Genomic DNA, 14,770 nt, shown 5'->3' with positions numbered 1-14,770 from the left:
TCAGCACTTTTTCAAATTTATTCATATAGATCACTTTTCACAAAAGGTGTGTTACACAGGCTGTTGCAGATCTAACACAGATTTAAGACAGCTAAATGAAAGAACGTGAAAACAAGGACCAATAATCAAACACCATAAAGACTGAAAAGGATTTTAAAATCACCCAACAATAAGAAGTGAAAACAGTCAATCAAAATCAATCAGAGGTGAGTGTTACGGACCTGTGAAAGGCCTGCACTGACAGCAAACACAGATGCTTTTGTCAAACTAAAGAGGAAATGTGTGACATGCCACGATGCTCTCACTTACAGCACAAAAAACTGTTGCTCTCAACCAGATTTGCTGCCCGCAATTTCGTCCACTTTCCAAAGACTGAAGGGCTTATTGGCACCAAAGCAATGTAAAAATAGTCTGTTAAATATCTGCAGACAGGGGGCAGACAGGTAGATTGTGCGTTTTAGGATGCAGTTTATGTGTTGTTGATATTTTATTCTGTATACTATAACGATCTCAAGCTGATTTATTCCTGTCCTCTCACAGATACTTTCTTTCACAAATATTAACCTCTGCATAGTTAAATGTTTCTAGAAAATAAAATAATTTCTAGCTATTATCAAACGCCATAAACAAACCTGTTAAATCATTTCGGACTATGTTGTCAGTATGATTGCTAGTAGACCAATGGAGTAGATCCAGAAGGGATGAGATACACCATTAGAACTATTCAGCAAGCACTCGACCCGAGACCAGGACCCATTATTGGGCAGAGGATCCACTCCCAACGTCCAGCACATCAGATTATAGATGTCCACCGATCGAATTGGAGCTGCCCGAACATTTATCTTGAAGTCTAAAAGAAATGAAGCAAACAAACATCTTTACACATGTAAATATTCCAAAAATACGGCCAGATTTACTAATGACTAGTAATGAATGTATTCTAGCAAAAAGGTGATTATTCGTGTGCTCATTTTTGAACCTAAGCAGAATAATACCATCTATACACCACAGCTAATGATGTTTTTTCTCAGACAGCGTGACAATTCAGGTCAATTTGATTCAATTAAAGGATAATCCATATGTTTTTCGTATAAGGCCAAATTCTTCAATAAATCTGACAGCACAGGCTGCTCTTTTACAAAATATTTTCACTGTATAAACCTGAAGTTTCTACATAACAGCTGACCTATAGATGGTGAATAAGATGAACACGAAGCATAATTTACCATGAGATCATGACTCGTACCCCTATTACTGAAAATACTGCTACAGAGCCACGTGCACTGTAAACATGACTTCATCCATTGATGCATACATTTATGCAAATACACGGATCAGTCTGGTGTTTTTTACTCTGTATGCAATGTGTGTGTCTATAAAATGTCTTTGTTACCAGGTCCTGTTGCCAAGAAGAAGCCTCTCATGTCAAGGAACTCATTGTCATACCCATGCCAGCCATTTTGCCACGCGGACGCTTCCCCAGAGTCATTTTTCCAATAGGGGAGACTTGCCTTGTTCTGGAAAGGACACAGATATAAACACACACAAACAAATGTAGGTTTCATAGATATATATTCATAATAAACTGTATGTGATACAGAAAAACTCTGTACCCTACATTACTGTATATGTGTAACATTAAAATCATATCATGTTCATTTTTAAGTCAGCACATGATGAGATTCAGAAGTACTCAAAACTGTGTGAAGCTTAAAATATAAATTTGTCCGTGGATTGTAGCAAAGAAGACCCAAATTCATACACACAATGAACAAAAGGAACACAAGAGACAGAAAATTACATGTAAAAAAAAGGTAAGTTGAACAGTATTGTACTGCAGAAAGTAGTGAGGAACAGGTCCGTCCATCATAACACTTATAAATGTAGATCTGTGCTACAGAGAGACTGCAAAGAAAGTCAAGGTGTCAGTGAGGACAGTTTCCTTCAAAGGCTCAGAAACAAACTGACAGGAAGAGGTCTGCAGACCCAAAGACACGACTGAACTGAAGTTTCTGAGAGTTAACAGCTTGTGTGATGGCGGCTCACAGGACAACAGCTTCAAGCAGCTTAATGGTGGTCGTAGTGAGAAAGTCTCAGTTTCAGCTGTGAAGAGAAGACTTCGAGCTGCAGGTTTGACAGGACGAGCTGCAGCAAGAAAGCCAGACGTCAGAATAAGACAAAGAGGCTCGTCTGGGCCATGAAACACCACCATTGGACTACTGAAGACTGGAAGAAGGTTTTATGGATCAACATGTGAAATCTTTGGTTCATCACCCAGGATCTTTGTACGCCGTCGAGTAGGTGAAAGGATGGTTCCACAGTGTGTGGCATCAACTGTCAAACATGGAGGAGGAAGTGTGATGGTCTGGGGCTGTTTGCTGAATCCAGGGTCGGTGACTTGTACAGAGAAGCTCCCTGAACCAAAACAGCTACCACAGCATTGTGCGGCACCATGCAGGACCCTCTGGTATGGACCTAGTTGGTCAGGGCTTCATCCTACAGCAGGATAAAGACCCCAAACAGTCCAAGCTGTGCCAGAACCACCTCAGGAACAAAGAACAAGATGGTGAGCTTGGAAACATGGAGTGTCCAGCACAGTCTCCAGACTTAAACCCCATCGAGCTGGTTTGGGATGAACTGGACAGAAGAGTGAAAGCAAAGCAGCTACAAGGTCCACATTTATGGGAACTTCTGCTACAGACATGGGAGAAGATTTGATTTCTGTTGTAGAAAGAATTTTTTTGATGGAAGAAGACGTCTGATTGGAGCAGAGATGAAACACTAGCCGGACACCAGACTGAACACCAATAAGGGAGAGCCAAGTCTAAACTGCAGCTGCTCCCCGAGTTTTTAACCAATCACATTCATGTCTTGTTTGTACCATAATATAAAAACTTTGTTCACTTGGGAGTTGCACCCTTTCTTTGTCTGGAATACTGGACAACGGGAAAGGGAGAAACACAAGGGAAGTCAAAACAACTAACAACAGGTGCCAACAGTCAGGGAAGATAGTATGGAAAACTGACACAGATAGAAATACTGTAAAGTCACACAGACTTTATACGAAACCTTTGGCAGGCATGAATAAACAAGATAGAGATGAAATAAACATAAACCAAAACACAAGAACACAAAAACTATAAATTATTAGAAGAGATTAGTAGACAAAGTAACCAAATGCTTCTAAAGACGTGTAAAACTAGAATAATAAGAAATCTGAAAACGAATCGAAAGCAGCAATCCAAGACAGAATGAACAATACAACCCTGGGACCATACTGCTATATAGTATATATAGTATATATAATGCAAAATAACAGCAAGTTAAGATCAAGGAAGATTGTCCATTACCGGAGCGATAAACCATCCTGGCTCAGCCACTAGTGTAAGGGGGGAAACAAACTTTCCTTTCTTGTAATGGAATCGTTCAGGGATCTCTTCTCTGGCATAGACATCCATGTTAGGGACCTCAGACAATTTGGCATATACCTGGAATAATAAACAAAATGAAAAGCAGTGTTTGACCCTGATAGGTTTGTAGCTTGAACCTATTCGCTGGAACGTTGAAGGCAATGTAATCACACAGCAAGCAAGACACGAGTAGGCAACATTCTTTATGTTTCACGTGCACGGGAGAGAACTGGACAGGCGCCGTTCCTTCGCTTGACCCCAGTTGCTCTCGTCCGCTCCCCCGTAGCACTGCTCTTTTATTGTTGTTACATGAATATGCATAGGTTCATTAACATATAACAGCATACCCAGGTATACATGTGAACAAAGAATACCCTGTGTGTGTGTGTGTGTGTGTGTGTGTGTGTGTGTGTGTGTGGCCATAAAATGACTTTCTAACCCTGTTGGCCTGGAAGTCCAGCAGTTCATCTAAACAAAATGCACTTAGACTAAAACAGGCATAGATACGTTTATCCTACCATAAAACAATAAGACAAGGTACGACCTATCCCATGCTCCCAGGATGTGGGTGTGAAAGCCAGAGTGCTCTGGAATGCACACAACGTGTGTCTGCAGACTACTAAGGATCAAACCTCTATTAATCTACAACTAATTATAAAACTCTAAGCATATATGAGTAGATATTTCTAAGCATAAATGACAATCAACAATACAAAACCTAACAGACCCCGTGTTTGGTGTTTTTTGCACTTTTGAATCTTGTTTACTTTCCATTGTTGTGATCTTGCTAATCGATTTATGTTCCTAGTCTCTGTTGGTACAGTTTGTACCAACAGAGACTTATGAATTTTCTGTCAGTTTAAGTCTCTTTTTGTGTAATTCAGATGACTTTAGGTTGTTTGACTTCCTCTTGTCCCTAAGTCCTTTTGTCTCTGTCTTCCACGTCCCCGTAGTCTCCCCAGCCTGTCTTCTCTCTCTCTGTGTATCTCTCACTCCCTCTGTCTCTCGGCCCTATCATGTCTGTCTGTCATGTGTTTGTTATTCTCTTCCAGTGTCAAGTTTAAGTGTCTTGACTCTGGGTATCTGTCTCTATTTTCGTTGTTTCCTGTCTTAGACCGTCCTCGTCTCATGTGCTTTGTGTCCACTTTTGCTTCCCCTGTTTTGTTACATCTGTTTGTTCCAGCTGTGTTCCTCTGCTGTTTCCACTCTCCTAATCACCTGTCTGTCTATTTTTCGGTCTTTTTCCCTTTGTTCCTTGCTGGAACATCATCTCCCCAGTGTTTCCCAGCTCCTTGTCCCTCCTTGTATTTTGCTTCATTCAGTTCCTGTGATCTGAAAGTTTAAGTTTCCTTCGTAATCCATGCTCCGATTTGTATCTGGACATTGAGCCAAATAAATGGCTTGCCTTTTGTTAAGATCTGGTCTCCACAGGTGCCGGTTTAACTCATTGAGTAAGCAGGTGATCGTATGCCGTACGGTCGGAGAGCAGTAGGCCCGGGTTTGAATCTGACCTGCGGCCCTTTGTACATGGACATGGGAGCGAGAGAGGGGAAAACACGCAGCACTGTCTTATTCCAATAAAGGCTTAAGGACAAAAAATAAATCTGGTCTCCGTGCATCTGCATTTGGATCCTCTTTGTTTAAACTGGTGACACACACACACACACACACAACCCCGTTCAGCTATCTTAGTGAGGACCTTCATTGACATAATGCTTTCCCTAGCCCCTTCCCCTAACCCTAACCATTAAAAATGAATGCCTAACCCTAACCCTAAACCTAACCATAACCTAATTGTAACCCTGACACTAAAACCACATTTTGAGCCTCAAAAATGCCTTTAAATGCCTTCAAATTTGTGAGGACCGGGTTGTGTGTCCTCACAAGTGACTGCTGGTTCTCACAAGTATAGTAGAATGCAGATTTTGGTTCTCACAAAGATAGCTAGACAGGAACACACACACACACACACACACGGGGGAAGAGAGGGAGAAAGAGCAAGCCATGAAGTCCAAGAAACTGTCTGTAGATCTCAGAGACAGGGCTGCATTGAGACAGAGATATGGGAAGGGTACAGAAAAATTTCTGCAGTATTGAATGTCTTCGAGATAATGGAGCACACTGGTCTCCATTATCCATAAATGAAAAGGGTTTGAAACCACCAGGACTCTTCCTAGAGCTGGCTACGTGACAGGGTTCAACGTGACGCAAGAACCAGAAGGTCGCTCTGATAGACCTCCAGCATTGCTCTCTAGAGAGCAAAGAGCCTTTCAGAAGGACAACCAGAAGCCACTCACCGGTGGCTTCACATGACAGCCTGCCTGGAGTTTGCCAAAAGACTCCCAGACCTTGTAAAAGAAAGTTCTCTGGTATGATGAAACAAAGATTGAACTCTTTGGCCTGAAGGCCAAGCCTCATGTCTGGCCCCACTCATCACCTGACCGATACCATCCCTACAGTGAAGAATAGTGGTGGCACAGTTTTTCACAGAAGGAACTGTGAGACTAGTCAAAGTAAAGAGCAGGTTATCCTTGCTGATAACCTGCACCACGGTGCTCTGGACCTCAGATTGGGGTGAGGATTTATTTTCCAACAGGACAAGCCAACATAACAAAGGCTTTGGGACCTCTCTGTGAGTGTCATTGCCAGAGCCCATCCTCTAAACACTGGACGTTGGATAAACATTCAGATCATCTACATTGAGTTGGTCCCTGAGCAATTCAGGACATCTATACGACGTCCAAACTAGGTCCAAATTTGGACGTTCAACCTTAGATGTCAAGATTTCAACTTTAAGCTTGGTAATTTTTTTGGAAGTCATGTTGAGGAAAATGTACATGAGTAATATTCTTTTATTTACATTGTTGCTATCAATATGTTACATATGAATATGGATTATTTATCAACAATTTATTATGTGTTAGCCTATCGATTTATTCAGTACGTGTTTTTTTTATTTTAAATTTTCCTTTTTTTTAAACTAGTTTATTTATTTCAATTAATTAACTTATTTGTTTGTGACCATGTTAAAATGGTCATATTTTAAAATCTGTTGAAATATTACAAATTTCGAAATCCATATTAAAATGTAAAATAATAATGGTTAAACCCCAAAAAGTTGATTCTGTTTATATGGGCGTAGCGTTCTCAGTGGGAGAAACGCAGAGCAACTGTGGACGAAAGTTTCGGCCTGTCTCAGCAATGCAAAGCCCCCAGCATCCAACATCAGCATGGAGGAGAGGAAGGCACTCACATCACTTAGTGATGACAACAACATTATCATCCTTCCGGCAGACAAGGGTAGGTGCACAGTATTGATAAACCAGAAAGACTATCATGAGAAGATTTTGTCACTGCTCAGTGACAAAAACACTTATGAGCCCCTGAAACGAGACCCAGGAAGTGGCTACAGGAAGAGGGTGATAGACTGTTTGAAGCAGTTAGAACAAGACAAGGCTATCGACCGGACCTCATACCACAGGCTGTACCCTATGGAGGACCACAAGAGCCACGCGCATCGAAATAAAAATTTCTGTGCTTTAATAATGAATTGTAGAATAAATTCTGCAATTGTAAATTCATTTTTGAATTCCAATTTAATAAACTGCATTTCAAAATCCTTTTTCCAATTGCATTTCAAAATCCTTTTTCCAATTGCACTTTAATAAACTGCATTTTAAAATCCTTTTTTCAGTTGCACTTTAATAAACTGCAGTTCAAAATCCTTTTTCCAATTGCATTTCAAAATCCTTTTTCCAATTGCACTTTAATAAACTGCATTTTAAAATCCTTTTTTCAGTTGCACTTTAATAAACTGCAGTTCAAAATCCTTTTTCCACTTGCAATTTAATAAACTGCAGTTCAAAATCCTTTTTCCACCTGCAATTTAATAAACTGCAGTTCTAAATCCTTTTTCCACTTGCAATTTAATAAACTGCAGTTCAAAATCCTTTTTCCACCTGCAATTTAATAAACTGCAGTTCAAAATCCTTTTTCCACTTGCACTTTAATAAACTGCAGTTCAAAATCCTTTTTCCACCTGCAATTTAATAAACTGCAGTTCAAAATCCTTTTTCCACTTGCAATTTAATAAACTGCAGTTCAAAATCCCTTTTCCACCTGCAATTTAATAAACTGCAGTTCAAAATCCATTTCCCTTTCCTGTTCGCTCCGGGATTAGCTGCTGGATTAGCTGCTGGATTAGCTGCTGGATTAGCTCTTCGATTAACAACTTGCTGGAGGCTATTCAAATTAGCCACACCGTGGGATGTAAGGAGCTCTCTGATTGGTTGGTCAGACACAGGCTGTCTGCCAGCCTGGATTTTTCTAGCTCATAGCTTCGCCCTGCTAAGAAGCGTGTGTGCTTGTACAAAGGCCGTTCAGCCTCGGGATTTACACTCGGCTCGACACGGATATGTGAAGAATGAAGGGACCCTGCAGCGAAACGGAGAGCGCAACCTCTGACTGAGTGCCTGTCTACACAGTCTGACCACCTGTTGAAGGTAAGGTGCTAACATGGCTAACGCTAGCATCACCGCACGTAGCCCCGTTATTTTAAGGACATCTTGGTTTATGAAAGTTTTACGTCGCAGCTGTACGAGCTAGCTGCGTGTTTTGTAAGCTGCTGTGCTCTTCACAAATAAAGCTGGAAGCAGCTCAGACTGTTAGAACCAGCACTGAGCCCTGTTACATTTATACAGTGTTAGAGCAATGGCTGCAACCTACAGCCTTTAAACTAGCGATTAAAATGCTGACAGTAAACTCGTCAGTCCAGATGTTACCACATTACTTTGTGATACTTAAAACAACTGAGACAGGCTGATTAAAATAACAGCTGTCAGTTCTCTCATTCCTTATATCAAGACTGGAGATCACACTACTGATTTCAGTTCATTTAATATGTGAGTGCACAGATTCATTCTCAACTGGACATAAATGATGATCAAAGGTTGTATATATGATGAATTCATCAAATCCCAGCCTCTAACACAGTGCGCTGAATCTTAGCTTTGAATGTCCAGTATATTCTAATCAGTGCAATGTAAGCATTCACTGAACCTACAGTATCTACACCTGTGTGGTAAATGTGTGGTAAAGATACAGATAATGAAATTTAATTATTAATACAATATACATCATGAAAAATGAAAGCTGAAATTGATTCAGTTTAGTACTTTTCTCTCTATGCTCTGTGATTATAAAGGCCTTAAATTCTGTGATATATACTGTAAATGATTTTCACAGAGGTCTTAAAGTACTTAAATCACTGCTGATAGTCTGGTTGTTTATATTTTCACATGTTTTTGTGTCTGTAGGGCTGTTTGATGACGATTTGGACTCCTCTGGGAGATGAGGACACACCCACATCTGTTCCATACTGCAGCTATGGATGGTGTTACAGCTCCGAGTCAGCTTTAGGCCATCAGACGCACACACTGGAAAAGCAGCACCTGGACTTCATGCAGGAGAGACGGCCTCAGTGATGATGGACTCTGCATCCTCTACCTCACCTCCTAATCTCTTTCTTCTTTAACACATAATTAAAATCACTCCAAAAGAGTGTAAACTTACTGAGGAAGTCTCTAACTTGTACACATTTGTACTTTTACTTGTTTTATGAGTTATTTTTAAGAAGAGTAAAGTTATTCACATAAAGTTTTTATTCTTCTGTATTTATTCTTTTGTATCATGTACCACAGTCATACTGAACTTTACAGACCTGGTGAATTGGAGAAAAAACACACACACACACACACACACATATATATATTATATATATATATATATATATCAGCTTCAGCAGTATTTCAATTTATCTTATGAATTCCAGTCTAATGTCAATTCACTGAGTTCAGTTTTGGTCTTAAACTCCAGAGAATACCACCTGGTTCAACAATCTTTTTATCTGATTATTGGCAAAATGTTTTCTTCTGAGAGATGCTCCTGAGGCTGAAATTGAGCCCAGAGAAACAACAACAAAGTTTAGTTCCTCTGGATTTTCCATGGAAAATTGTTTTATCACTCATCCAGGTGACTTCTCCAGTGTCACGGATGAGTGATGAATGTATCTCCCACTGGAAACCATTGTGTCCAGTTAAAGTCATTCGGTTTTTTTAAGGAGAGTTGTTAGATGCTGTGCTCGTGAGGACAATGGGTTTTAACTTGCTGCACAACACAAAGCTGCTATACTGGATCAACGATCAAAACACTTAATTGAGCAGAATTAAGTCAAAATGTAATATCCTCATATGATGACACATCACACACGACCCAGCATTGTTCTAAGAATGCAAACTTTCTTATTGGAAGTTTCCACAGCTGCCAAAAAGGGACAGATTTCTGTCTGGTCTTAATGAGTGGTCGTTGCTCTCTCGTTTTCTCTGGAATTGCTGCACGGAGGATGTAACACCCATGATAAGCGCTGAGGTGTGTGTCCTTGTCAGAAATCAGCCATCCTCAGCTTCCAGGTTAGGAAAAGTGGAACCAGAAGATATTCAAATGCATCTCTTCACAGCTGCTGATGAATTCTACAAAAAACAAAGTTTGTTAAAAACATTTGCAGGTGAATCACCACTGATTTATCAGTGCCATCCATTTACTCAAAAATTACTGACAAGTGGATAACTAGAATATATAGTTTATAATTTCAAAAATGTCCTGTACAAAATCAGGGCTCGCAAAATTTCAAAATCCCTGGTAGCCCTTCGGGCAGGGACTCTTCAGTTTTTGGTAGCCCAAAATAAATTTAAGTAGCCCGAATAAATAAGGGAGCAATTTTTTTTATGTTTTGTTTCCTGTTTTGTTTCCGTAACGGAAAAAAAACATTAATCAAAAAATTGTTGAAACACAAATTACAATATTGTATAAAAATTACAATCATCAACTCAAATACTTGGTTGTAATTGAACAGAAATTTCTATGAACTTGTAAGAACTGTACAACAGGAATCAGTCTGTGTCAGATCCTGAATTTGAAATTTCCACTGGAGTCACGGGTAAGAGGCAAGTGGAACCAAGATCTAGGCCATTTGCTTTTTGAAGTTTGCAAAGACTGCTAAATTTTGCCAGTGGTAGTTCACTCTTTGCAACATAGTAGGCTGTTCTTAACAGATTTTTCAGGTTGATTTTTAGTATGTTATTTGCAGACTGAGCAATAATCAATTTCTTGCATTTCTCATGGGCTCTAATGGGGGCCTTTCTTAAAATTACTGGTCCCAGTAACAAAGGCACTTGTCGACTCAGAAATCGAGGGAAACCAACAACACACCCGGCAGAACATTATGTTATTTACACGGGTGCACATAAGTGGTCCGCATGTGCGCATTCGCTGTCAAAATAAAAGACGCGCACCAGATAAGAAGTTGCAACGCGCGTTTGCGTCCATATAAAAGGCAGTGTTTTTGTCTGCTAGAGTGGGATTTTCACGGCACATTCTGCACCAAATCTCTGTTCATCATTTGTTTAAAGCCAGCTCACCTCCTGCAACCACTTTTCCTAGAATACGCGCTTCTTTTGTGGTTCGGACTCCATCTGACATTTCTTTGGAGGTGGAGGAACACCAAAGTAATTGCTTAAAGGAGCTTCTTCGACATCTTTAAGAGTTCTAAACAAATGTCTGTCCTCCTCCAGAAAATCTTATGGACGCAAACACGCGTTGCAACTTCTTATCTTGTGCGCGTATTTTATTTTGACAGCGAATGCGCACCTGCGGACCACTTATGTGCACCCCTGGTTATTTAGCTTGTCATATTCCAGCCACAGAAATTCTTTTGTCCATGAAACCATAAAGCTGCACTTTCTTTTTGCCTTATAGTCTGATTTGTCATAACTTTTCCGTTTTGTGGTAAGCTTTTCTTTGGCTGTCACTTCTTCACCCTGACTGGTCTTATTTGGCTCAGCAGAACTAAAATATATATCCTGCTGCCTTTACACACGCACTCACATAACGCTCAGCGATTCTCTGCGCGATCAACCTCTCACATGTTTAAGCTTCCTGCAGGAGATTTCACTTGTCATGTTTGATAGCAAACTAACGATTGATAAGACGATGTCAGAGGAATTGGTGCGCAAATTATCGTCACTCACCAATCAGTACTGTCGCTCTCTATACGCAGTTCGCGCGATTGCAAAGTGAAAGCAAAAAACAAGCGCAAATTCAAATGCGATTTCAATATGTCACATATAGGGCTGCTCGATTATGGCAAAAATGATAATCACGATTATTTTCACTGAAATTGAGATCTCGATTATTTGATGATATTTATTTAACAATAACAATGTATTGAATAATGGCTTTAAAGATTGTCAAAAATAGTATAAAATAGTGTGCAAATACTGATAACAGTGCAAATGTTTGCAATATAAAAAATAAAATGTAAACATCTATGTTTAGTGAACTTTGCCATGTCGCTCTGTGGTGCAGCTACAACACCAAAGTTTACACACTATGTCTACTTGATCCACGTCTGACTCCGCGAACCCATAATGTTTCCACACCACTGAAGGGTTTTTTTTTTAACCTCTTTTCAACCAACGGCAGTCACTCTCCTCTCCAAATAACTTCTGCTTAGCTTTCCGAGCTTCCCTCTGTTAGCTCCTCTTAATTGTTGTGAGGCGTGTTCGAAACGCAGAGAGGTGCGCTCGATTTGCCACACGGAGCAGCGCGAGAGTAAAGCACGAGGGAGGTGCTAATAATCGGCTCAGTCATTTTTAATGATCGTTGAAAGCCCAGATCGTAATTTAGATTAAAATTCGATTAATTGAGCAGCCCTAGTCACATATTGACAGTGGTTCACCGATGCCAATGACATATTTACCCAGCTACATTTCCGAAAGAATGCAAAAGCATTGACATATATTTTTCCTTCCTATGATAGCCCGACGGGCAGGGCAGGGATAGATTCTGGTAGCCCGACTGGAAAAATCGCTAGCCCCGGGACGTCGGGCTAGCGATTTTGCGAGCCCTGAAAATGAACTATATATGACAAATGTGGTGCTTGTGGAATTTTTAACAAGGACCCTACAAAACTTTACTCATGCTGCCAAACTTTTGACAGCTAGGTGTGCAGTTCCTGCTTTAAATGCATCCACTTTTAAGATTAAGGAATCTAAGTGATAAGAGGCCAGAAATGTTTGAACTCACTTATGAACCTACATCACTGAGGCCATCTCTCCTGCATGAAGTCCAGGTGCTGGTTTTCCAGTGTGTGCGTCTGATGGCCCAAAGCTGACTCGGAGCTGTAACACCATCCATGGCTGCAGTATGGAACAGATGTGGGTGTGTCCTCATCTCCCAGAGGAGTCCAAATCGTCATCAAACAGCCCTACAGACACAAAAACGTGAAAATATAAACAACCAGACTATCAGCAGTGATTTAAGTACTTTAAGACCTCTGTGAAAATCATTTACAGTATATATCACAGAATTTAAGGCCTTTATAATCACAGAGCATACAGAGAAAAGTACTAAACTGAATCAATTTCAGCTTTCATTTTTCATGATGTATATTGTATTAATAATTAAATTTCATTATCTGTATCTTTACCACACATTTACCACACAGGTGTAGATACTATAGGTTCAGTGAATGCTTACATTGCACTGATTAGAATATACTGGACATTCAAAGCTAAGATTCAGCACACTGTGTTAGAGGCTGGGATTTGATGAATTCATCATATATACAACCTTTGATCATCATTTATGTCCAGTTGAGAATGAATCTGTGCACTCACATATTAAATGAACTGAAATCAGTAGTGCGATCTCCAGTCTTGATATAAGGAATGAGAGAACTGACAGCTGTTATTTTAATCAGCCTGTCTCAGTTGTTTTAAGTATCACAAAGTAATGTGGTAACATCTGGACTGACGAGTTTACTGTCAGCATTTTAATCGCTAGTTTAAAGGCTGTAGGTTGCAGCCATTGCTCTAACACTGTATAAATGTAACAGGGCTCAGTGCTGGTTCTAACAGTCTGAGCTGCTTCCAGCTTTATTTGTAAAGAGCACAGCAGCTTACAAAACACGTAGCTAGCTCGTACAGCTGCGACGTAAAACTTTCATAAACTAAGATGTCCTTAAAATAACGGGGCTACGTGCGGTGATGCTAGCGTTAGCCACGTTAGCACCTTACCTTCAACAGGTGGTCAGACTGTGTAGACAGGCACTCAGTCAGAGGTTGCGCTCTCCGTTTCGCTGCAGGGTCCGTTCATTCTTCACATATCCGTGTCGAGCCGAGTGTAAATCCCGAGGCTGAACGGCCTTTGTACAAGCACACACGCTTCTTAGCAGGGCGAAGCTATGAGCTAGAAAAATCCAGGCTGGCAGACAGCCTGTGTCTGACCAACCAATCAGAGAGCTCCTTACATCCCACGGTGTGGCTAATTTGAATAGCCTCCAGCAAGTTGTTAATCGAAGAGCTAATCCAGCAGCTAATCCAGCAGCTAATCCAGCAGCTAATCCCGGAGCGAACAGGAAAGGGAAATGGATTTTGAACTGCAGTTTATTAAATTGCAGGTGGAAAAGGGATTTTGAACTGCAGTTTATTAAATTGCAAGTGGAAAAAGGATTTTGAACTGCAGTTTATTAAATTGCAAGTGGAAAAAGGATTTTGAACTGCAGTTTATTAAATTGCAGGTGGAAAAAGGATTTTGAACTGCAGTTTATTAAAGTGCAAGTGGAAAAAGGATTTTGAACTGCAGTTTATTAAATTGCAAGTGGAAAAAGGATTTAGAACTGCAGTTTATTAAATTGCAGGTGGAAAAAGGATTTTGAACTGCAGTTTATTAAATTGCAAGTGGAAAAAGGATTTTGAACTGCAGTTTATTAAAGTGCAACTGAAAAAAGGATTTTAAAATGCAGTTTATTAAAGTGCAATTGGAAAAAGGATTTTGAAATGCAATTGGAAAAAGGATTTTGAAATGCAGTTTATTAAATTGGAATTCAAAAATGAATTTACAATTGCAGAATTTATTCTACAATTCATTATTAAAGCACAGAAATTTTTATTTCGATGCGCGTGGCTCTTGTGGTCCTCCATAGTACCCAGGGGAGTCTACACCAAGTCCGTATGGTTTACTGAAGATACATAAACAGGGTGCACCTTTAAGACTCTGTCACCTATAACATCTCCAAGTTTCTGGCTTCGATCCTCAACCCGCTGGTGGGCAGCTCTGAACACCACATCCAGAACACCCTGGATTTTGTTGAGAAGGTGAGAGATGTCATGATGGAGGCAGATGAAACCATGGTCTCGTACGATGTTACATCTCTCTTCACTTGCATCCCAGTCACGGAAGCGTTGGAGGTAGTCCGTAAGAGATTACAGGATGACACCAACCTCAGCAACAGGACCACTCTC

General features: G+C 40.2%; 1 protein-coding gene and 1 long non-coding RNA gene across 2 annotated transcripts in view; both read right to left on the bottom strand.

Moving 5' to 3' along the window:
• enpp6 (ectonucleotide pyrophosphatase/phosphodiesterase 6) overlaps window positions 1-14,770 on the bottom strand; it is a 37,783-nt gene continuing 23,013 nt past the window's right edge. Inside the window, exons 6-8 of the mRNA XM_063498622.1 lie at window positions 3,351-3,488; window positions 1,394-1,517; window positions 1-850 (exon numbers count right to left, since the gene is read on the bottom strand). Of these exons, the coding sequence (XP_063354692.1) occupies window positions 651-850; window positions 1,394-1,517; window positions 3,351-3,488 (462 nt within the window). The 3' untranslated portion in view covers window positions 1-650. The remainder of the gene's footprint in view (window positions 851-1,393; window positions 1,518-3,350; window positions 3,489-14,770) is intronic.
• LOC134637132 (uncharacterized) lies at window positions 9,830-13,722 on the bottom strand. The gene is made up of 3 exons (XR_010095074.2): window positions 13,544-13,722; window positions 12,552-12,732; window positions 9,830-9,937 (listed from the first exon to the last, which is right to left on the bottom strand). It is a non-coding gene; the product is annotated as an uncharacterized LOC134637132 (long non-coding RNA).

The sequence above is a fragment of the Pelmatolapia mariae genome, linkage group LG2 (assembly GCF_036321145.2).
Source record: "Pelmatolapia mariae isolate MD_Pm_ZW linkage group LG2, Pm_UMD_F_2, whole genome shotgun sequence".
Lineage (NCBI taxonomy): Eukaryota > Metazoa > Chordata > Actinopteri > Cichliformes > Cichlidae > Pelmatolapia > Pelmatolapia mariae.
The sequence above is the reverse complement of the archived record's forward strand: the minus strand, read 5'-3'. Positions and strand labels throughout refer to the sequence as shown.